At 33.8% G+C, this 23,933-nt stretch overlaps 1 protein-coding gene across 1 annotated transcript; it reads left to right on the top strand.

Annotated features, from left to right (window-relative positions):
- Nucleotides 1-26: 26 nt before the first annotated feature.
- Nucleotides 27-23,676, top strand: LOC129948890 (uncharacterized). Its single transcript, XM_056060043.1, has 4 exons — nt 27-230; nt 21,551-21,687; nt 21,754-21,979; nt 22,150-23,676. The coding sequence occupies exons 1-4, from the start codon at nt 204-206 to the stop codon at nt 23,674-23,676; spliced, it is 1,917 nt and encodes a 638-aa protein (XP_055916018.1). The 5' UTR covers nt 27-203.
- Nucleotides 23,677-23,933: the final 257 nt, after the last annotated feature.

Genomic DNA, 23,933 nt, shown 5'->3' with positions numbered 1-23,933 from the left:
ATTCAGTTCCTCTTGGAAAGCTTAGGCATCACCTTATCCGTAATTCACTTTGGATTTCGGATTTCGTGAAGTTCTCATTTCTTATTTTTTCTTTCAAATGTGAATTTTATATTTTGAAGTTTTGTTTACAAAAAAAACATTAACAAAAAATAATAAAAAAGGGAATTTTTCGACCAACTTTTTCTCCCAACGGCAAGAAAAGGATGGCCTTTAACTTCAGCGCTAATCAGGTACGTACATACAAATATATATGAATCGTGTATGAAGTAATATTGATTACAGGTTGCTTTTTAAATATGTATATTTGCAATGCATAGCATATGGGGAGTCAATTAAATGATTTACATATACAAATATGAAAGGTACCTTAGCTTATTGTTACTTGGTTCCCATGGAGTAAGTGGATCAAAATGGGAGAGGTTTTGCTTATCTTCAGAAAAAAAAGGCTGTAATTGTTTAGTTTTTATATTTAATTTTTGTATACTGCGACCCTTAGTCTAGTTTTTAGCTTGCACTTGGAGAAAATACAAATATTTGAAAATATCAACAGTTTCAAAATTAAAATGTAATCAACTGTAATGCTCTTTTCACTTTTCTAAGCTACATACTTTGTATACTTACTTTTAGAAGGTGTGAGTTAAATACACGATACTTTAAATGCAATAAAGCAAGTCCAAACATTCTTATCAATTATGGAACACATCTTCGTTCTAGTGGCTGTCTGGACTGGACTAGCTTGGCACAGCGCATTTTGAAGCTGCAATTTTCCAGGACTTTATTGATAGTTCGGACTTTGGTGCACTGATATAATATGCAGCTTTAATAGTTTCTTGGAATGTAAGCATAACATCGGTCTTTAACGGTTATCACAAAAAAAGTCCATAGCCTCGCTGCTCTCAGAAGGAACATGTTACGAAACGTTGTTCCCAGCCTTATTTTAGAAGAAATATAATCTAATAATGCCACTTTCAGAAAAGATCCAAAATCGGTATTTATTTCAAGCTGCTTGAGATGGTAACATCGATGGTGAGTTGATGTTCGTGATTTGTGTCTCACAGTCTTGGCTGTTGCAGACACATTTCGTGCTTATTTTGTACAAAAATATATATATTTCTAGTATAATCATGCTATCACCTCCCCCCATAATCGCTCTCTACTTAAATGAGTGCATAGAAGAAGCCAATAAGGAAATTTTCGGGAACTTAAGGTACGCTTCTCAGGGTTAACCGCTGCTGGTGCCAACGCGTCGATTTGTTATTATTAAATTATTTGCTCCTTTAACCTTATCATTATAAGCCTAGGAGAGATATTCATAGCTCTTATGAAATGGAGTATACATGTTACGTTACGGCTTTAAAGGTCGACTTAATATTTTATGCGGAGTCCAAAGGGGTTTTTCTTCTATCCGATAAAAATCTTCAAAGGACATTTGGTAAGAATCGATAGTGTCGGAGCCTTAACGCACTAAAACCACCGATTAATCAAAACCAATCTATGAAAGATCAGCAAATGTTTTGTCTTTGCTTATTTCACAACTAATTAAGAGGTAGCTTTTCAACCACCAGCTCATGAGGCTTGGTTCTTCTTAATTTCCGAACATTGTCTCGTACATTTAAGACGGTCTCCATATATGTAGATACTCGTATCATTTTTTACCAAATTTGCGTACTATTTTTTGTAGATTTTATTTTTTTGGATTTTTATATAAAAATTACTAAATATCGAAAACAATATTTTCTGTGAAATAAAATAAGTTTGAAGGCAATATTTTTAATTTTTGAAAAGCTATTTTTACCACCTTTTGTTAAATTTTGTTTAGGTTTTTAATTTTTTGTACAAAAATTTTCAATTCGATTTTTTTTTAAATTTTACTGAATGTTAACAACAATATTTTTTGAAAAACAAAAGTAAATTAAAGCCAATATCTCAAAGTTTTGAAAAGATATTTGAGTCGAAAATCAATTTTTACCAACTTTTATGCATTTTTTTTAGGTTTTTATTTTTTGTAAAAAAAACTGTCAATTCGATTTTTCAAAATTTTACTGAATATTGACAACAATATTTTTTGAAAGATTAAAGTAAATTAAAGCCAATATCTCAAAGGTTTGAAAAGATATTTGAGTCAAAAATAAATTTTTACCAACTTTTATTAATTTTATTTTATGTTTTTAGTTTTTGTTAAAAATCTGTCAATTGGATTTTTCTCAATATTTTTCAGATTGTTAAAAACAATATTTCTTATAAGATAAAATAAGTTTGAAGCCTAAGTTTCAAGTTTTTGAAAAGATATTTGAATCGATATTCAATTTTTACCAACTTTGAGTAATGTTTTTTTTTAGCTTTTTATTTTTTATAAAAAAAAAAAACTGTCAATTCGATTTTTCTCAAAATTTTATCAGATGTCAAAAACATTATTCTTCGTTGCACAAAATTGTTTTAGAGATAAAATCATATTTAAGTAGTAAAATTTTGTAGGTGACAAATTTTTTTGACTTATAAAAAAAACCGTTAAATGGATTTTTTTCAAAAAATATACTTCTTTGATATCACGTTACAGTATATTATATAAAATTTAGTTCAAGTCTATAGCGTTTTAGGGTTAACCAAAATTTTTACCTTTTTTTCAAACTGCTATGGTAAAAAAACCACCCACGCAATTTTCTTGAGAACCATTTCTGCTTCTTTCTGCCTTATTATCTGTATAACAAAATTTATTTGAAATCGATATCTCTTCTGGTTCTTGAGCTATTTACGACGAAAAAACGTCGCGAACAGATATCTTTCTAAAAATCTTTTATTTCGACTCTAGGGACCTTGAAACTTCGAGAAATGTCAAAATTTTCAATTTGACAAATCGGACCCATTACAATAACTTCATATGGGAAGTTAATAAAGTAAACCATTTTTTTACTAAAGTTTTTCAATGAATATTTTATTGTTAAAGCAAGTAGATTCCTTTAGTATTGGAACAAACACATATATAAACGAAAAAAAGAATTATGTAAAATTAAATTTTAGGCTTGACGAACGAAACCTTTCGAACTTTTTTCGCCGAAAAATCGTTGATGATTTCGTTGAAATCCAGTTCTCGGAGTACATCGCTTTCAATGCTCAGGAGAGAAAGCTTCTATAGACGGTTTTGTCCCATCGTGGTTCGAAGTCTATTTTTTATAATTTTCATTTTTAAAAATTAGCGCTCTCCAGTGCAATTTGTTACTATCAAAACCAAATACATTCTCAGTGCAATTTTGAGGTTTGGGAATGTAGCTCTGACATTTTTTTTCGAGAATTTGGTAGTTAAATAGCTTCGGCAATTGATCTGTTCCATAGTCCTTTTCGTTTTTGTAGGAATCAATCAAAGACACAAATTAAACCAACTTATTACCAAGACAAGGCTCTAAATCATCCGGATACACTTTCACCAATGCCTCTACTGCAGTTTGCACATTTTCAGCATCCATCTTCTTTATGTGATTCAGGAATCCAAATCTCGAATGTACATACAGCTTCATTGGCATGCAATCTTTTATTTAGAGAAACGGATAGCTGGTCAATCACTAGGATGAAGGCGGATACTTTGTATTTTTCTTTGGGTGTAACATATTTGCGTCCTGTGCTTTCCCGTAATCAAACGGATTCAATCTCACATTTCTCGTTCTGGTGCGGGTGCGTGATTGTACATATTCATCAGTATGGGATATTTTTTCGGCTGCCTTCTCGTATTTATCAAAATCATTTCGTTTGGATTCCACGAATGGTTTCAATGATTCTAGCACACGCATTGCCGATTCAAGAAAAATGTTCGGGTCTTGCAACATCTTGTTTGTAGCGTTAAATCGCTCCAAGATATCATTCCAGAATGTTGCAAACAAAGTGGTTTCGAGATCACTCATCTTCTGTAGAAGGTGGGTTGCTTCATTTCTCACGTTGTCTTTATGCTCTTTATTGGAAGATAAAAAAAACACATATCAAAGGGAAAGATGTTTACTAGTATTTACTAATTGGAATTTTAAACAAACGTTTTTCGATGTCTCTATAGTGGAGGCCCTCTATTTGTGGAGGGCCCAGGACTTCCACCCCGGTTGCCCTCCCCTCGATCCGGCCGTGACAGTATGTAGTTTAGTTAGTTAGAAAAACTTAATTTGAACAATTGTTTTAAAATTAATAATTATCATACTGGCTCTACCAGATTGAAAATGTATTTAAGTTTAATTGTTGTTTAATTAAAAGTCTCCTTCGCGGATATACGTTGCCTAGAGCGCAATGCGGTTTATTATGTAAAATTTTCCAGCCTACTTTTCCATTCAGAACTTCCAATGTTTCGGCCGATTCCATAACAGCTGCTCCAAAATATTTTATACGAAACTCTTTCAAAACAGGAAACCTTGCAATGAAGTGGTGTACATACACCTTCTCTCTCATTAAGGTTGGAAAATTCGCATGGGATCAGATCTGGTCGATGCGGAATGTAATTTAAATTTAATAGTTTGCCTCTAACTATATATATAACATTTAACAGAAGGTCTAAATTTAGTTGATTGTAAATCATTCTATGTTGCGAAGATTGAACCTTCTCTATAAAACTTACTCTATAAACGACATGGATTAACTTCTCTATTATTATTCTAAAATTGTCTTTTAGATCTGAAGGCCTTATACCGGGTAAAAATTCGATGCTTTCACCTAAGCTAAGAGCCAATTCCTCCCATTTTTTGACTAGATTACCCCTGGGTGACAAAATCTTTTTAAGAACAATGGAGGTTCAGTTGTTTCCAAATGTAGCTTATAAATTGGAGTGCAAATTGGCTGGCAAAAAATGCGCTTTAAGAAATACCTGAGGAACCTTTCCACCTCCTCGTAGTGGCAATATCCCCAAACTTGCGCGCCAAAAAGCATTATAAATAGAAGATGCTGTAGTATGAAAAATGTTTAGCTTTGAACTATGCTCGACACCTTTATTATCGATGCAAAGTTTCCACACAGAAGAAACTGCTCTTCCGACTCCGCTAGCTTGGACTCAAAATGCTTTTTTATGTTGAGGTTAGATGTTATTAAAACCCCTAAGTATTTGCACTCTCGAAAAATTGTAACTTATTCACCTTCGTACATCCACTTTTCATTATTTGAATATCTTCCTCCTGCGCCCCGAAATATCATAATTTTAGACTTATCTAAATTAACCGACAGATTCCAATTTCCACAGTATGTCTCCAGTCCGAGTACTTCCGAACTGGATTCCTCTTCCGACCTCTTCCAAGATATCAATAATAAACTAAAACAAATAGTAGTGTGCTCAACACACAGCCTTGTTTAACTCCTATTTCTGTTGAAAACTCTTCACATATATACTGCCCGTCCCCATCATATACGTAGGCGACATTATTTTCATATACATCGCTCTGATAAGGGTTTACTTGATACTCCAAGCTTATAAATCTTATAAAAAGAATCCAACGCAGCCCAAAAATCCACAAAAAAATCGTAAAGTTTTTGTTTCCTTCTTTTGAAGTCCTCTGCAATGTTTATCAAACTGAATACTTGGTCTATAGTCGAATAGCTCTTTCCAAATCCTGCTTGAAATGGATTAAGAATTATCTTTACTTCGGTGTGTAAGTCTATTAAAAATTAGAGTACTGAAAAGCTTTACGGAAGAATTCAAGAAGGAGATGCCCCTATAATATGTCGGTACATTATACGACCCTTTTTGTGTAAGGGGTATATTATTGATCTCTTGAAGTTTTCAGGAACGTCTGTGCCTCTCAAAAATCCTGTTGAACTCTTCCGTCAATACGGATAGGAATTCTATGGAACAGTTCTAAAAAAACTCTACTGGAATTCGGTCTTCACCCGGAGCCTTACCTATTTTGGCATTTTCAATTACATTTTTTAGCTCAGTAGTCGAGAATGGTGCATCAAGAAATTCATCTTTTTTTTTGGACGCTTTCAGTGATGCAGCAATTAAATTGGTTCTTCCGTTGATAGATTTGGTGGCTTTCTAAAATTCTTCGGATGACTTTTTCGTATTTAAAACGTTAATGTTTTGACGCTCCAGACTTTTTCTTTTTTCAAAACAGAGTTGTTTAAATTTTTTATTGGCATCTGCATACATTATTTTGAAAAAAAAGGTGTTGAATTACCTCAGCAGCTTTAAGAAAGTGAACGATTTTTTCTTGCTTTTAGACACACCGTCAAACCATCCCTGCTGGGACAGCTTTGAGTGTTATTTGAGTCAGGTCCTTTAGTTGTAATTGGTTATGCAACATATGTAATGCAAGTTCCATCTCAGCTTGGGAAGCAGCCTCAGTTGTTTTGTGTTGGTTGTATCTTCGGTACCGGAGACTATGCAGGACACTTCCAAAGGCATGTGGTCCGAAAAAAGTATGTTTTTTAACTACTTTGGTAACCATTTCAATTTAATTAAGATCATGATGTAGATCGCTTTTTTTATACCAAAACCATTTATTATTCCACGAAGGACTTTATTTGAGCATTTTTCTATGCTTCAAGATTAGGTATTCCCTTTTCTTTTTGATCTCCTATTTATTTATTTAAGTTTTGTCTTTTATTTATTTAAGATAGTTTTTACACTATCGAATGCATTTAGCAATTTTTGCTTAACCTTTACAACTTACAGATCTATCTGGCACCAAAAATGCAGTTTCATCAGAAAAGTTGGCCATAATAACTTTGGTATCCATCAGAATAACACTTTGATATAAAACATATAAGGTTTCTCCTAGGACACTTCCTTGGGGTTCATCGGCTTCTAATTTCTGAGTTCCGTGTGTGTCGTAGTACTGCCTGAGAACGTTTCATGTAGTTTGTACGTACTCAAGTCTCAAGTGCCTAACCTTGAACGAAAGCTTGATAAAGATAACACTTTTTGTTTCAAGTTCCTTTTCCACCACATCTGTAATTCAATTTACTTGAATTATCGTGGAATGTCTATTTCTAAATCCAACTTGATGGTTTGGAACAAGTTTTATTTCTTCTATTGTTTTGCTGAGCTTTTTCGGAAGCAGTTTTCGAAAACTTTATTCATCATAAATATAAACGGTATTGGTCTGTAAGATGTTACTTCTGTTGTTGGTTTAACTTGTTCAGGTATAAATTGGAGTTTTTTTGAGGGCTATTGAGAACTTCTTTCAAGATCTGAGCAATAATAAGATTATACCCTAATAATTTTTGTATAAGATAACTATAAAATACATTAGACATGGCGTGATGGTTAGTGCGTTAAACTGTCATGTCAAAAGTTTTGGGTTGTGTCTGTGTCATCTAAAGTTTTTTTCACGGGTAGTGCCTCTTGAGAAGAAAATTGACAAATACTATTAGAGTGATTCTTGTCATGAAAAGTACTTTCTCAAATCAGCCTTTTGGATTCGGCTTAAAACTGTCACCCCCCTCCATTCCTGACATTACTTACACACAGGAATGGTTGAGAGTTGTAATTGAATAGGGCCTAGTTCTTAACCGACTGTTGCTCCACTTGATTATGAGCGTGACAAAAGATTTCACATTGGTCGTTCCTAAATGGTTCAAAAACATTGGCGGTGTGCTTAGCAAAAACATCAGCTTTTTGTTTCGGGTTCCAATCCATTTTCCATCTTCCGAATGAGTCCATACTTGCGATGCATATTCAAGATGAGGATGAATATGGCAATTGTAAAAATAAAGAGTAAAATAGGGATCATTGACCTCCTTTGCCCAGCGTTTTATAAAACCAAGCATAGAACTTGCCTTATTGACAATAAAATTAATGTGATGTGTAAACTCTAAGTTGGAACACCTAAATCTTTAAATTTGGAGACGCGACAGAGTTTTTGCTGTGATATTCAATAATCAAATACACTAACGATTCGTTTTTTAGTAAAAGTTATCGTCTGGCATTTTAAAGGCCTGAGGGCAAGGCTATTTTCCCCACACCAAAATGTGAAACTATCAATGTCGGCTTGTAAGAGTATACGATCATGAGTGGACTTTATAATCTTAAAAATGTTCATATCATCAGCAAAAATGAGAACTTCACTTGAATGTAGACATGACGATACATCGTTAATAGACAGGATGAACAGAAAAGGGCCAAGATGGCTTCCCTCGGGAACACCAGATTGAGCAACAAAAGGTTCTGAAAGACAATTTCTAAATTTTACCTCATAGGATCTGTTTTCAAGGTATGATTTGATCCAATCTACGAAAAATGGTGGAAAACCAAAAGCTTTGAGTTTAAATAAAATAATTCCCTGGCTTAGTTGGTCAAAAGGTTTAGAAAATTCAGTGTATACACAGTCAACTTCATAAACTTGTTCTAAAGGGTTTGAACATATGTTTGAGAATGTGAGGAGATAAGTAACGGTTGATCTTTTTTTCACAAAACCGTGTTGCTGTTCGCAAATGAGATTTTCACTTAAAACTGCTACACTTTCACAAACAACTTGTTCAAACAATCTTAGAATGCAAGAAAGCTTTGCAATGGGCCTGTAGTTTCTTATGTCCACCTTGTAACTTTTCTGGAAATTTAGTGTTAGAAATGACTTCTTCCATATACTGGAAATTTCCCTGTTTTTAGAGAAAGTTTGAATAAGAACGTAAGGGCTTCAACTAAGGTATTCCTACACTTTTTTAGTACTATCGTCGTTCAACGCAGATAAAAGATCAAGGACCGTACTTTGTAGCAAAGGGATGTGACAACAGCTAGTTTACGAAAAGGAGTGAAGATCATGAAAATATACTTCATCAACTTCTTCAGGGCTATTCAAATGACTCACGGAAATTTGTTGCGAAAGCGTTACAGATATCAACAGTTTTATCGAACGAAAGTTTCTCGTAAGTGAAGTTAACTGGAAAGCCATCTGATTTTTTCTTTAAGTTTACAAGTTTCCAAAACTTTTTAGGATTCTCTTTCAAAGAGGTGCCCATATCAGTAACATAACAAGCGTATTCAAAATTAAAAAGACACTTAAATTCATTAAATAATTCAACATAAACAGAGAAGCTGTTTGGAAACAGAGTTTTGAGATAAGTTTTCCATGCCTTATTTTTTTTCGTGTACCAAAGGTGGTTAAAGTTAGTATTTCTTGATTTCTTAAAAGGAAGATTTTTTTCTAAACAATTATTAACGTTCTTATAAAAAATTGAAACTGCTTCGTCAATATTAGAAAATGCTAAAGTTTCAGCAATTCCAGAAATGGTTATATCTTTAGAAAACAACTGGAAATTAGCTCTTCTGAAGTCAAAATTAAATAAGCAATCAAAGGTGAAAGTAAAGTGATTACTTAAGTCAAGAAAAATGTCCAAGGGAGGACATATTGGTAATTCTTGATCTAGATTCTCGAGAATTTTGTTTTGAGTTTTTAATACAGCTTGTTTGCTGTAATTCAAAAAGGCAAACCTTCTGATCGGAGGCGACGCAAATGCTCGTTATATACCCTTTTGGGGAAGTTCTGTGATCAATGAACGAGGTGAGTCACTTTTTAATTTTATTATTGAAAATAATATGACCATTTGTAACAGAGGCAATACTCCCACTTTCGTCTTTCCGAGCTCGGAAAATTATGATGGATGGGAGGATGTGCTTGATGTTACTTTAGTAAACAACCGTAATTTATTAGTGGAGAATTGGAGAGTTTCCCCTTTGAATTCGTATTCGGATCACAAGTTGGTTTTTTTTTTTCAAATTAATTTTGAATCGAAAAACCCTCCGCCTTACAGAAATCCCAAAAGAACTAACTGGACGAAATTCAGTCAAATTGCGAATTCCAAACTAAGCAACTTACCGAATCTCACTGAATCGATAGGAGACCTTGAATCAAAGATGAAAACCTTTGAAACTTCTATAAGTAAAGCTTTTAGAGTCTCTTGCCCAGTTAAATATAGCCGTAAAACCCTTCCTTCGTGGTGGAATGAAGAACTGTCCAGTCTTAGGAAAATGACGAGGACAATTTTCAATATCTGCTACAAACATAAGTTTTACCAACCTTATAAAGACTCTCTTAAAATTTGCAAGCAAGCCCTGTCATCAGCCAAAAGACAAGGCTGGAGAGAATACTGTCAGTCAATCGAAGACATAAAGGACTCCGCAAGGCTCAGCAAAGTTTTATCGAAGGAACATTGTAATCCTACATTTCTAAAAAAGCCTGATGGAACCTTGACAGCCTCTCCAGCCGAATCTCTTGAGCTACTGATGAAGACGCACTTTTCGGGTTGCGAGAGTGATAACCCCGAATCGCTTGAAACCACAGAGCTAAACATAGCTCATGTGGAGCAAGTCAATTCCGTTATAACCACAGAAAATATTTTGTGGGCCATCAATACTTTTTCTCCATATAAATCCCCAGGCATGGATGGCATACTGCCAGTTATGCTTCAAAAGTTGCATGATGTGGCAGCTCCATGGCTGGAACAAATTTTCAAAGGATGTCTCCTTCTCAAACATGTGCCCATGTCGTGGAGATAGGTCAAAGTAGTTTTAATCCCGAAAGTGGGTAGGCGAGGTCACGAATCCGCGAAGGATTTCAGACCAATAAGCTTAACATCTTTTGTGCTTAAATCTTGAAGCGCATTCTTGATTACCATATTATAGAAATCCTAGTTGGACGACCTCTCGAAAGCTCTCAGCATGCTTATCTTAAGGGCAAATCTACGGAGACTGCCCTCCATGAGGTAGAAGATGCTTTTAACAACGTCCTTACAGAATTCATAGAAGAATCGCTCGTTAAGTTCGGTGTAGGAGACTTCATTCGAGAATGGATTATTTCCATGCTCAGTGGTACGAAGATTCGAGCCTCTCTAGGCAATACAATCGCAACAAAACACGTGAGTAGGGGAACACCCCAGGGTGGTGTTCTTTCGCCTCTTCTATGGTTTCTGGTCCTGGATACAATTCTCGTTAAATTAGAGAGATGTGGAGTGAAGGCGGTAGCCTACGCGGATGATATGGTGCTATTGGTGTCAGGAAAGTACACCTCTGTGATTTGTGAAATCACGGAGTCAGCTTTGAAGAAAGTTAGCAACTGGGCCACGAGTTGTGGACTATTAGTTAACCAAAGTAAAACTGAACTGTTCTTCAGTCGAAGATGATTTTATGGACGTACACAGCCGTAGTACGCCCAATCTTAACATATGGTTCGATTGTGTGGTGGCCTGCTCTTAGCAAAGCCTATAATATTAATAAGCTAAAGAAGGTTCAGAAAACAGTTTGCGTTGGCACCACATGCGTACTTGCCCAACGGACACCTTAAACGTTATTTTGGATCTTCTACCAATCGACCTTTTTATTAAATACATAGTTTCCTGCAGCGCTATTAGGCTGAAGGAATCAAATAGCTGGTTGTCAAAACCTTATGGTCACAGCAACACTACGAAATTGATTCCCTCAGATATTATCTCGGTAGACACTACTACTGCACTCCTACTTTGAACCTTAGTAGGTTTTAAGGTTATTTTCCCATGGAGAGAAGATTGGGAGGATGACATCGTGTCGATAGGTTTCGACACAACCATCTTTACTGACGGCTCAAAGATGGAGTGCGGAGTTGGTTCTGGGATCTTTTCTGAGTCCCTAAATGTAGCCAAATCCTTTAGGCTTCCTGACTTTGCTAGCGTTTTACAGGTTGAACTGCTGGCAATAAGGGAGGCATGTAATATACTTAAACGAAACCCAAACCAAAACCGAAATGTGGCTATCTTTACAGACAGTCAGGCAGCTGTCAAAGCCATTAACTCGGCCATATCCTCATCTAAGTTGGTCCAGCAATGTCGCGATGAGCTTGCGAACCTGAATATTAACCTCGGTGTCACCCTGATCTGGGTTCCGGGCCATAGTGGTATCGTGGAAAATGAACGGGCTGACGAGCTAGCCAGGCAAGGATCGGCCCTTCATAGCTCACTTGCGGAAATGGTTAACATTCCTCTTGGTGCTATGAAGGGTAAAATCTTTTCTATCTATCAAACTGAATCAAACCGAAGGTGGAGCAAATTACCCAACTGCATTATATCTAGGAGGATATGGCCCACCTATAACAAACTATAACAAAACCCGTACAAACGATCTTCTATGCAGACCAAGGCAAGACATAGCCAGGATTGTTGCGGTTTGTACCGGACATTGGATTGTTGGGTATCTCTTACAACACCTTTTGCCGTAGCTGTAGTGACCAAAGAGAAAGTGAAACCATAATCCATTTCCTCTGCAAATGTCCTGCTTTGGCAAACACCAGAATGAAATGCTTTGGAAAAGCATTCTTTCAAGAACTCGTTGAGCTATCTGAGACAAAGATTAGAGACCTAATCTTTTTTCTGAATGCGACAAAATGGCTCTAACATAATTGCTATGAAGCTTCTCTATAAATCTATCCCTTTCAATCAAAGGTTAAACGAGTTTTTGGTATCAAAACGGCGCACTACAGCGCTAATTGGATCTCAGGCTAGGTTGCCTTGAGATCGCCATTTCTACCTGCCTACCTTGCTGTAAGTCATTAAGAAGGATTTTATCGAGAAAAGAAAAAGTTCCAATTGTGAAACCAATGTGCACCGACACCTCATTTCAACCCCTCTCTCCCTTTCCTAGTACTCACACTGTGTCTACATATTAAGGGTAGTATTATCCCCTTGAGTGTGCGATTATTATAAAAAAATCTAGATTTGGAATAAATTTTATACATTTTGTACAATTCAAAAGAAAAGTAATTAACCAATCTTGTATGTGATTACCATTGACTTTTATCATAATTATGATACTAGACCACATAATTTCGCAACTATCGTTATTTGTTTCAAGAAACGAAATTAGTTCCATACTTTTTAGGATACTTTCCTACTTACCCCCAATTGCAACGTTAAAATCAATGTAATGTCTCTGTTGGAATCCTTGCCAAAAAAATAAGCAAAAACCATTGTCAATTAAAAGAAGATATAATCAGATTATTGTTTGACGGAAAAACTGACAAAATTTGGTAAACCAACTAAATATAGAACTCTTAACATGCAATCTCCAGGTAACCAAGTATTTGTTTGTTTTTAGATCTGTATAAAGCCAAATAATATACCATACCTACAGGTAACTCCAATATTTATCTTCAGCTTTTTGTTGCTCCCAAAAACATGGAATCAGTTTATTGGCGACTTTTTGCCTAAGAGGACTCAATTTTGTGTTTCGCATAGGTATAATTTATACCTACTTGTAGATACATCAAAGGTAAAACAGATTTTCCGTTCGATTCAATTAAGACAATTGAAATGCCATCTGCTGGAAGGCTATAAAGGACTATTGATAGCAATTGAATTGTCCAAGATGAGTATATTGAACTATTATTGCGATGATCAGAAGCGTGAAATTACTTTAATTGACAAGAAGACAAGTGTTTCGCTTTCTTTCTGTATTCCATTGAATTTTCTACACCAACTCAATTCAAGTCAAGTCCGTTTAATAGATAGGAGTATACAAAACATAAGATTAATCGTGTATGGTCTGGCACCCTTAAAAAATAAAGTTCTACACGTGTTTTTTCGACATGATGGGCGAAGGGTGGAAACTACTTTTTGACTGACTAATCCCTTGGACGTGATAAATTATTCCCCGGAGGGTTGGTTGTTGGTTCGGGGAAATAGATACTTTTAGCAGGCGCATCGCATTTTGTTGCTAACTAATTTTAAGAGTTGCACTATACGCGTAGAAGATCTTCTTCTATTCATCTGTATCTGTATCTGGATTCTGGAATGAAATAGGTGTCTGTTTTATCGGAAGTGTGAAAATGTAATTGGGTTTAAAATCAATTTGAATGGAGAGCTTTTTTTGTTGTTGTTAAAAGTTGAATCAAATACGGAGACGTACAGTGGTAACCAGCATGTAATTGCCGTGCAAATTTAATTATGTAACGATGTGATAATATGACTTGAATAGTATGGGGTTGAAAAAGTGAGTTTTTGAACGCGTGTCAGGGAGTGGTTTCGATATCTGGGTATGGTAAACGTGGCGTTTGGTTTGGTCCATTGTGGCTGATTTTGAATTTGAGTGATGAGTTTATTGTGCGGGTGTTGACTGCGGTTTGAATTTAAATATCATTTTAAATTATTATGCATAAAAAGCGTGGGACCAACAAAATTGTAAACAAGGTTGCTTTTGTAAAATATTGTGTAACTAGATATTCTATAATCCTAAGGGCGTGAAAATATTCACTTTTTAAAATAAATCACATGTTTTGGGGGAATGTTAAAAGAGTTTTCAATACTTTGACCCTTTATTCCTGATAGTAACAATGTATTTGTTTTTCCTTATATTAATAAACAAACTAGTGGACCTACCTTCCTACGCCCTTACCCACCAAACGCTGAAGATTGCCTGTACTGAAGCATGCGACAAATCTGTTTGATTCCCATGTGAAAGTACTTATTTTAAACATTATAATGCCACACATTTCTAAGGGCTGGTTTTGGGCTTAGTTATCTAAAGCTATAGACGAAATGAGAAGCAGAGCCGTTCGAAATTAAAAAAGAGGCTGGGATGCGACCCAAACTGATAACTTCCCATTACGTCTGTCAATTTGTCTTGCTTAAAAGTTGGTAGGTTTTTGTGTTGGGTTAAAAAAGTTGTCAGTTGAATTATTCTTAAAAAATTTAAAATAACCAACAATATTTTTCATATCAAGAAACAGTTTAAAAAGAAAACAAATTTTTACAAATTGGATAAATAAAATTAATTTAAGAGATATCAAGAACCGAACATCAATTTTTACCAAATTTGCGTACTATTTTTTTAGTTTTTATTTTTTTATGAAAAAAACGGACTGTTAGATTCTTAAAAAAAAGTATTGAATACCAAAAACAATATTTTCTGTGAGATAAAATAAGCTATAAGCCAATATTTTTAATTTTTGAAAAGCTATTTTTACTAAGTTTTAGTATTGTTTTTTATTAGGTTTTGATTTTTTGTAAAAAACTTGTTAACTAGATTTTTCTCAAAATTCTAATGAGTGTTGACAACAATATTTTTTAAAAGATAAATGTAGTTAAAAGACAATATTCCAAAGTTTTGAAAGGATATTTGAGCCAAAAAATATTTTTTACCAACTTTTGTTAAATTTTGTCGAATGAAACAATATTTCTTATGAATTAAAATTAAATAAATTTTACTGAATGTTAACAATAATATTTTTCAAAAGATAAAAGCAGTTTGAAGGCACAATCTCAAATTTTTGAAAGGATATTTTTGTCGAAAATCATTTTTTACCAACTTTTGTTAAATTTTCTTTTAAGTTTTTATTTTTTGTAAAAAAAATTGTTAATTAAATTTTTCTCAAAATTTTAGTGATTGTTGAAAACAATATTTCTTATAAGATAAAATAAGTCTGAAGCCATAATCTTAAGTTTTTGAAAAGATATTTGAGTCGAAAATCAATTTTTATCAACTTTTATTAATTTTTATGTTTAGGTTTTTATTTTTTGTAAGAAAACTGTCAATTCGCTTTTTCTCAAAATTTTTTCAAATATTAAAAACAATATTTTTTGTAAGTTAAAATTAGTTGGAAGTTATAGTCTCAAAGTTTTGGAAAGTTATTTGAGTCGAAAATCAATTTGTACCAACTTTGAGTAATGTTTTTTTAGGTTTTTAATTTTTATAAAAAAAAAATGTCAATTCGATTTTTCTCAAAATTTTACCAGATCTTGAAAACTTTATTTTTTGTTGCACAAAATTATTTTGGAGATAAAATTATTTTGTATTTGTAAGATTTTCGAGGTGAAAATTTGTTCAATTTTTCTGATTTATAAAAAAAACGTTAATTTGATTTTTTGCAAAAAATATATTTGTTTCGTATCACGTTACAATATATTATGTAAGATTTAATTCAAGTCTCTAGCGTTTTTTGTTCCTAAGGTACTAAGACTTAACCAATATTTTTATCATTTTTTAAACTGGTATGTTAAAAAAAACCGCCCACACAATTTTCTTGAGAGTCCTTTCTTTTAAAAACAATTGTCAAAGTCAAACTTCATTCGCGACGAATCTCATGTGAAAGAAATGTCAAAATCGACGAATATTCTTTCATTCGTTGGTCTTGCTCATGTGAATAGTGCTTAACGAAGATCTCTGTCTTTCGAATTGATTTTGAGTACGCATCTTTTTGGTTACTTTTTTCGTGTGTTTTGATCTCCTTATAACGAATTTCGATAAAGCGAATTTTTCTCTACAACTAACAAATTTTGTTGCTGGAAATCCGATTCTCATACGTTTTTGTTTCGACATAATGAATTTTTTCAAATAACTTTCTGTTAAAAACAACAGCATGCGGAGAAAAAAAAATCTTATTAGGGGATTTCCTCAAGATTTTAAACGGAAGCATTCTATGTTCAGGCTTCAGTGAATATAATTGAAAATGCCTCGAAGTACCTAGCATTTTTCTTGAGGAAAAGTTGTTGATAATTAATAAAGTTGAAGAACGATTAACTAAAAAAAAACAGATATTGCTTTGACGTGTTTCGAACCTTTCTGGAGATGAAGAGTAACGTACCGACTAATTTAATTGAATCTTTCTTTTTTTAGACGATTTTGTTGAAACAGAAAAATGAAAGAATGTTATCCAAACTAAAATCACTGACTTCTTTTAATAAAAGTAAAACAAAAAATGTCTGTATAACGAATTTTCTATATAAAGAAATAATTTTATAATAATATAATTATAGACATGTTTGACTGTACCCTATTCTTAACATTGTTTAGAAAGTCCCATGAATTATCGTGTTCACGCCATAAGTTATGCACAGTCAAACGTCATGCGAAACCGCTGGGTCATGATAATTTCGGCTTCAACTGCAGGCCAAATGGAGTAATCACCTTTAATCTTATTCATTTCAGAAGAAGAGGGCAAACAGAGATCTACGCTTAACATTTTTTTTTTAAATTAAATTGTTGGTAAAAAAATAACTGTTTATGAAAATGTCTAAGCTAGTGTGCTCTAAAAATAATTTCTGAATACTTCATTTCCATTGCAATCCCTTTTTCTGCAACAGTAGCGTGCACTACACCTATTCCTCCATTTACAAAAATCACTTTAAATAATTCCTCTGGAGGTAATGATACTATTTTTAAAATTGGGTTCAAAAATGCATATTTTGAAAATTGACGCTCAGCAATTTTAGTTAATGATTTAACACCATTAGACCTATAGAAATGGTTTTTGCCATTTTAGGTTTTCCATAACTTAAAACGTGGACACGAGATTTGTTGAGACTTCCCAGAATGTTTAAGACACCAAAACAAAGGTATAAACAAATTTCCAGCTTGCTACACATCTTTCATTCCGAGGTAAAACCCTTTAACTTTTTTTACTAAGACTGTCTTTTTGTGTTATTGTTTATTTTTATAACAAATTAGTTGACCTAATTAGGCTTCCAAAAGTTTTAAAAAAATATGTTGAAAAAATATAAAATCAATTTTAAAACAGACATTTTCGAACTACAAGCAGATAACTAAAATCTAAATTCGGATTCGAATTCAGCAACAAAAACGAACTCTTAAACTGATTTGTTAAAACCATGTAAGAATAAGACGGAAGGCTTCTTAAAAATTCTTATAGAGTTAAATGAAGACTCCATAAGTCATCTCTTCAGAATTTTCAGAAACTTAATTTTTTTTTAATAAAACTTGAAAACGTTTTTTGCAAAATCAAATCTTAAACCATTTGAGATATTTCAAAAACCTTTTTATCGGCTTGAGGTACAATCAGAATATTTGTGAATGGAATTCGACTTTGTTTATATGGTTACTGCGAACACGTTTGTAGCAGTCGGATCGTTTTAACCAATTTTCGATAACTCGGTCAAAAATTCCTCCCGAATGGGCTGTTATTGCTATTACACCGCCAGTGTTGGATCTGAATTCTTTCGACGTCGCACAGTGGTTAGGGTTGTATGGGAGAGCGGAAAAAAGTCTGTTTAATCTGAACGGTTCAAAGGATTTAAATGAAATTTGGCAAACATGTTAAGTAAGTCAAGTAAGTATACATATTTGGCTGGGAAAAAATTATTAGAAAAAAAGTTATTGTGATTTTTCTAAAATTTGAGGGTTTTTGATGTTTGTATGGGAGAGTGGAAAAAAGTCTGTTAAATCTGAACTATTAAATAAATTTCAATGAAATATATAACACACATGTTAAGATTAGTTTAAAACATGATTGGTCAAAGCTTGGTCAAGTAAAAATCATTAGAAAAAAAAGTTATTGACATTTTTATAAAATTTGAATAAACATTTTTATTTTTAAATAAACATTTTTTTTTAGTAAAATCTTTTAGGGCATGTCTACTTTACATTGGCGTTTCGACAGAGCGTATTGCCGCTTTGGGTTAGTTCTACTTCGAAAACTCCTTCGAGCCAATGAGTGTATTTTTTTTGCAAAATTACTTTTTTTATCTATGACTTAAAAAATGAGACATAAAACGTTTCTTTAATTCTGACAGCACAGTTTCTATCTGCTCAGAAATTAAGTTGGGATATTCGCTTAAAAAATATGGTAGAAGATTTTGAACATCATGACCATTAGTATTAAGTTCACTACACAACACCGAATAAGGAATTTCGATTGAATCCATTTTAATGTATTGAATTCACTATATATGGACATAAGTTTGTTATTATATTTTACTTCAATTTTACTTCTTGCTTGATAAAAGAGTAAACTTTTTTCTTAAACAACTTGCACCAATGGTCAATAACTCAATACTGACTTTTTTCATTAATCCTTTATATAGGTATATAGATTTTAGCCAAAAATAAATAACTATCCCTAATCCTTTTCTTTATTTTGTATTAAGCTCTATCATATATGTAATTTAAAATATCATAAAACAATTTTGTTTTTCGTGTGTTGTTTTCAAGAAAATTTAGTTCAAGATTGAAAAATGTTTCAGGCAGAAATAAATGGTTTCGCAAAAATCATAATTCTCAGATCTGGGCCAATGTATTATATATATTTAATTTATTAGTTTGATATTTTTTCTTAAAATAATGGGCTTAAGTATTTCATTCTGGCAATTAATAGGGAAGAAATCAAACTTTTTGGTAAACACGACCGTCAAAACGGAGTTTTTTGAAATCCGATTCAGTGAAACATTTTTGATCATTTTTCGACATCTGCACGTATCTACAACTGATTTTTTCTGTGCTTCAACGTGGATGTATGGAGCATATGTTGGCATACTTACTTTCTTGGTATCTTTTGACGCTTTTTTTAATCAAAAAGTTTAAAAAACGCAGTACTAAAGCTTCAGACTACTTATAGAAGGCATCTTTTATAAATAATCAATGTTTTTATTTTTTTTAGATAATCGAAAATAGACCAATTAAATTATTTAAGAGGCTAGAGAATTTATTTAAAGGAACTTCAGAAAAAACATCTCAACATTTGTTGAAAATACGGTTCGCGATTTGAGTAAAATTATTTTTCAATTTTGAGGGCTTGTAAATCAGAACATTATAGTGTGTGTTAAAAATACTTTGAAATCATACGCTCGGGTTTTCTAAGAGTACTTAAACATAAAGTTTAAAAGGATAAATATGACTTTTTAAAAATACTTTTTTCCGTCCTCGCACCACCGTGCTTCGTTGTCGGGTTGTTGGCATTAACCTTAGGGAAATTAGACTAGAGACATATTTTAATCAACTATCCCATTTCTTCAGACAACACTCTCATCCAATTCACACTTCAATAAACTGATTGTAAGACCATCCCGTAGAAACCACATGTCGTCCAAGCATATATCTTTTAATTTAGGCCAAAAATAATCTCGATACGGCCCAGTAACGCCACCATGCGGTTGAATTTTTTCATAATTTGTAAACGTTGATCGTTCGTAAATTGACAATGGGCAGGTTCAGGCGACATATAAGGGACTTGAAAGTAAGCAATTTTCTAGAATCTGATTGCCTAGCTGCCAAAAATTTGCCTTCAAATTAAGGCAACTCCATTGGAAAGTTTAATGGAAAGTTAGTCAAGAGAAATCTCCCTTACTATCAAGTAAAGTCTACTTCTGTCAAAATGACAGTTGCTCATATGTCTTTTCATTCAACTGAAAGCTGAACCTTGTTACGCTATGATTTATTTATTTTATGCACAGCTTCATTTAATTTCAATTTTGTGTGAAAAGATTCCTCGTCAATTTGGAAGAGAAATAAGTAACATTTTTTTACAATAAAAAGTACAAATCGTCATGGACTTGCAGCTTGACTTATAAATGGTTTGTAGACAGTAATGTTTTTGTTAGTTTTTTGTACTATATGAACTTAAAGTAGAGGTTTGTGAAGTAAAGTTCTAAATTTGAAACTCATGACATTTGAAAAACTTAATATTTGCCTTAATCAAATTCACGTTGAAGATGACTGCAAGTAAAGTCCTTTATGTTGTCTGAACCTGCCCAATGATGATGTTCGATAATTAGTGAAAGGGTGCGTTCACAAATTAAATTAAAAGTTGTCAAGTTTCTATGAAAAACCCGATACATATGTAAGTAACTTAAAATAATTGTATTTTTAAATTTTCACATAATGTAACTGTTGTGTTTTCCTCTAACCTTGGTAATTTTTATTTCTTTGAAACATTTTTAATAACGCATATTTCAAGAAACGGATGTTGTGTAAGAATTTTTGTATCGAGATCCAAATTCAGGATAATTGAATCCTTTAGCAAGGTACTGTTTGATTTGTGGGACATAAAGGAACTTAAGTTGTAGACCAGGGTCCTATTCTTGGTATGACATCAAATTAGGAACATTTTTTTTAATAAATCCTTGAAATGAAAGTAAAACTTATAAAGATTTTACAGCTGGCCAACTAAGCCCCTTGTGCTTAGAGTCAGCATTTAAAGTTAGAAGGAATCTTCCTCTTCGATCTATACTTGGTCCGCTTTGTTTTACAATCAATTATAAGACTTATCCGAACCACCCACAAAAAAAAGCTATAATTTAGGTTTACAAAGGGATTTTTATTTGCACATATTAGTTAAAACAAAATCAAAAGACAGATGCTATGACCTCCTCTTAAACAAGACTAGACTATAAAACAAAACCCTATCCATATGCCCAATATTATGTCAAGGCACTTGCTGCTTCTGGTTTTATCGATGATAAATGATATCTGGCTTAGTTGTGATTTACTTGTTTAGAATAGAAAAGTAAATATGCGGCTTCGATAGAAGGTATGCCTCCTTTTATCTGTGCTAAATAATTTCTAAAAAAGTAAACAACATCTTTGAAGGATTATGTTAAATGCATTTTTACACATGTCACCCCCCATCATCATAGTTCATATCACCAACAGGCAATGATGAAAATTACACAGTAATCGGCGGATTTCTATTGGGAATTTAAGGGTGTTTTATTTTGTCCGAGTGAGAAGGTCGAGGGTAGATTCAATTAGGGTTGTACCAGTAATTTTTTAAGGGGATTATAAAAGTATCAAAATTATACGAGACAAGTACAATATAATTTATTGTATTTTTATTAATCAGTTTTTTTTTTGTCTTTTGGACATATTTTTGTAAACAAACATTTTTACACATTTCAGTTTGAAAACTCGTTTAAAGCACATCGGCTGTGTAACTGGGAAGTACCTAAATGGTATCCGCCACGCCCACGTCAACGTAAATGTTCAACAAAAATAATAGCCAACGAAAGAGGTCATTTGTTGCCAAACGTTAAAAGGTAATCGGATATAAAAGTATATTTGTTACATAAGTATTTTCAAAATTAACATTTTTACGTCATCAGGTCTGAAGATTCTCCGTGGGGATTCTTTAAAGGAACCCATCAATTACCACGGAAAATATCACGTGCAAAAGCCGAAGAAATTAACCGGAAGTTAACCGGAAGAGATAAATGGAAACAATTCGACAATACATCATTCGATAGAAAGAAAAAGGACGAAGAAGACTTTGGAAAGCAATCAAAACTAGAAAAATCAAAAGTAAGTCCAAGAAAGTTGGAAGAAAAAACATGAAAATCCATTAAGACTATAGTTATCTCTCCCACCCGTGCCGTAGAAATCCCAAGATCCCATCAAATTTAGTTTTTCTAACAGACTCTAATAACATTTTGTACTTTAGTTCGAAATAAATGTACATTATGTATACAAATAAAATACGACACTAACATTTTTGTCTTTAGTCTATAGATAAGGAATATTTTCCAGGCGATAAGACCCCTTACGACCAACAACACGTATCGAGAGATCTGCTCTTGCAGCAAAAGTACGAACGCGACATTAATCATTTCCAATCACAGCCAGAACCAAATGACTTATTTTTAGAACACGAGAACGAAAATCAGTTTTTGAACAAACCGAATTCTGGCCAATCGGCTTTTCCAATTATAAATAACACCATCACCGACCAAGAAGTTGAGAATAATTTTGAGAAAATGCATCTCTCGGTAAATAGGGCCATTTCAGAAAAACCACATGAACGTTCTCCTTCACCGGTCATACCGGCCTACACGAACTTTCAAATGGCAAGAAAAATGCATCAGGAGAATCTGGACCATCAGCCGTTACCGGACTGTGTAGCTGATAGAGCATTTCGAAAACTTCAAGCCGAGGGAATTCCACACCCGGGTTTGGCCTTGAATATGAATCCTATCGCTTCGGGAGTGGGGGTCAAGACCTACAATGCTGGCCCAACCCATTGCACAAAAATGAAGATATTCCGTCCAAAAACCTGTGGAGTTGTTCCAAAGGTTTACAACGATGTGCAATCAAATCATCGCCCGTTTTCATCGATTGATGCAAAGAAAATGGGTTCAATGGATCTGGCGATTTGTTGGGACTATAGGCCGGACAATCCCGCTGATGAACCTAAACTTGCTCGGCACATAGACGGATCGAATGATTCCGCTGGTCCGGCTGTATTTACTTTTGTTAAGACACCTCGAACTCCAACGAACGCTCAGACTGGACGTTCAGCAGGAGTCTTTACGAGTACTTTTGGAGAACCAGGGTTTTTCGATAAGGACATCATGAGGCGCAAAACGGATTTTGCTCAAGCCGGCCGTTCGGAACCGGTCAAATGTACCTGTGGAACATCTCCGATTGAATTCAAAACCAGTAAAAGCACCAGGGCCAAGAGTGTATCACGTGGCGGCAGTTCCACCACCAAGAGTGTTTTCGACCATAAGCAATACCAAAGTTCGCCAAATCTTTCAATGTTCAAAGTCAGTGACTATCCGAAGGAAAATGAGAAACCCTCACGAGAACATTCATGTCGAAAATACGGTCCAAAGAAAAATGGTGAACCACAACCGGGTTTCTTTAGGAGAACGTCAAGAATGTGTCATAAGGTCGGACCCCAACCGTATTTAGAAACAAATGAAAAAGAAGAATTCAAATTAGCTTTTCGAGCTGGAATACCAAAACTTAATGCAGCTGGAACAGTCGTGAGCTCTGACAGTGGATGCAGCTCAATGTCGGGTGGATCTTGTTCAACAACCAACAAAGTTCTCGTTGTCCCGAGGCCACGCAATCCCTATAACAAGAAAAATTATGATATCGAGACGTTAGTTCCTCCATTTACAAGCCTAAAAGGTGGAGCGGGGCAAGGGGGCTATCCCGAGCATTGGAGATTAGCAAGTGTATATCAACACGCCTATAAACCGATTGAGCAGCGGAAGCGACCTCTTCTTCAAACGGTCTATAAATAGTTTTTGTTTATTTTGTGTAACAATTTTGTATTTGAATTAAGATATATTAAAGGTTTGAAGGTATTAAAAACAATACTTTGTTCGGTTTAGTTTTATTGACATGTTTGTGTACTATAGCTGCCCGAAAAGACTTCGTTTTGCCAAAAGTTGTTAACCATAAGTCGATGCTGAATAGAAAAATAACAAAAAAAATACATAAAACGTATTTTGGAGTGGTTTCACTCAATTTTATGTCAAAATAACAAACAGCTGTCACT

The sequence above is a fragment of the Eupeodes corollae genome, chromosome 1 (assembly GCF_945859685.1).
Source record: "Eupeodes corollae chromosome 1, idEupCoro1.1, whole genome shotgun sequence".
Lineage (NCBI taxonomy): Eukaryota > Metazoa > Arthropoda > Insecta > Diptera > Syrphidae > Eupeodes > Eupeodes corollae.
The sequence above is the reverse complement of the archived record's forward strand: the minus strand, read 5'-3'. Positions and strand labels throughout refer to the sequence as shown.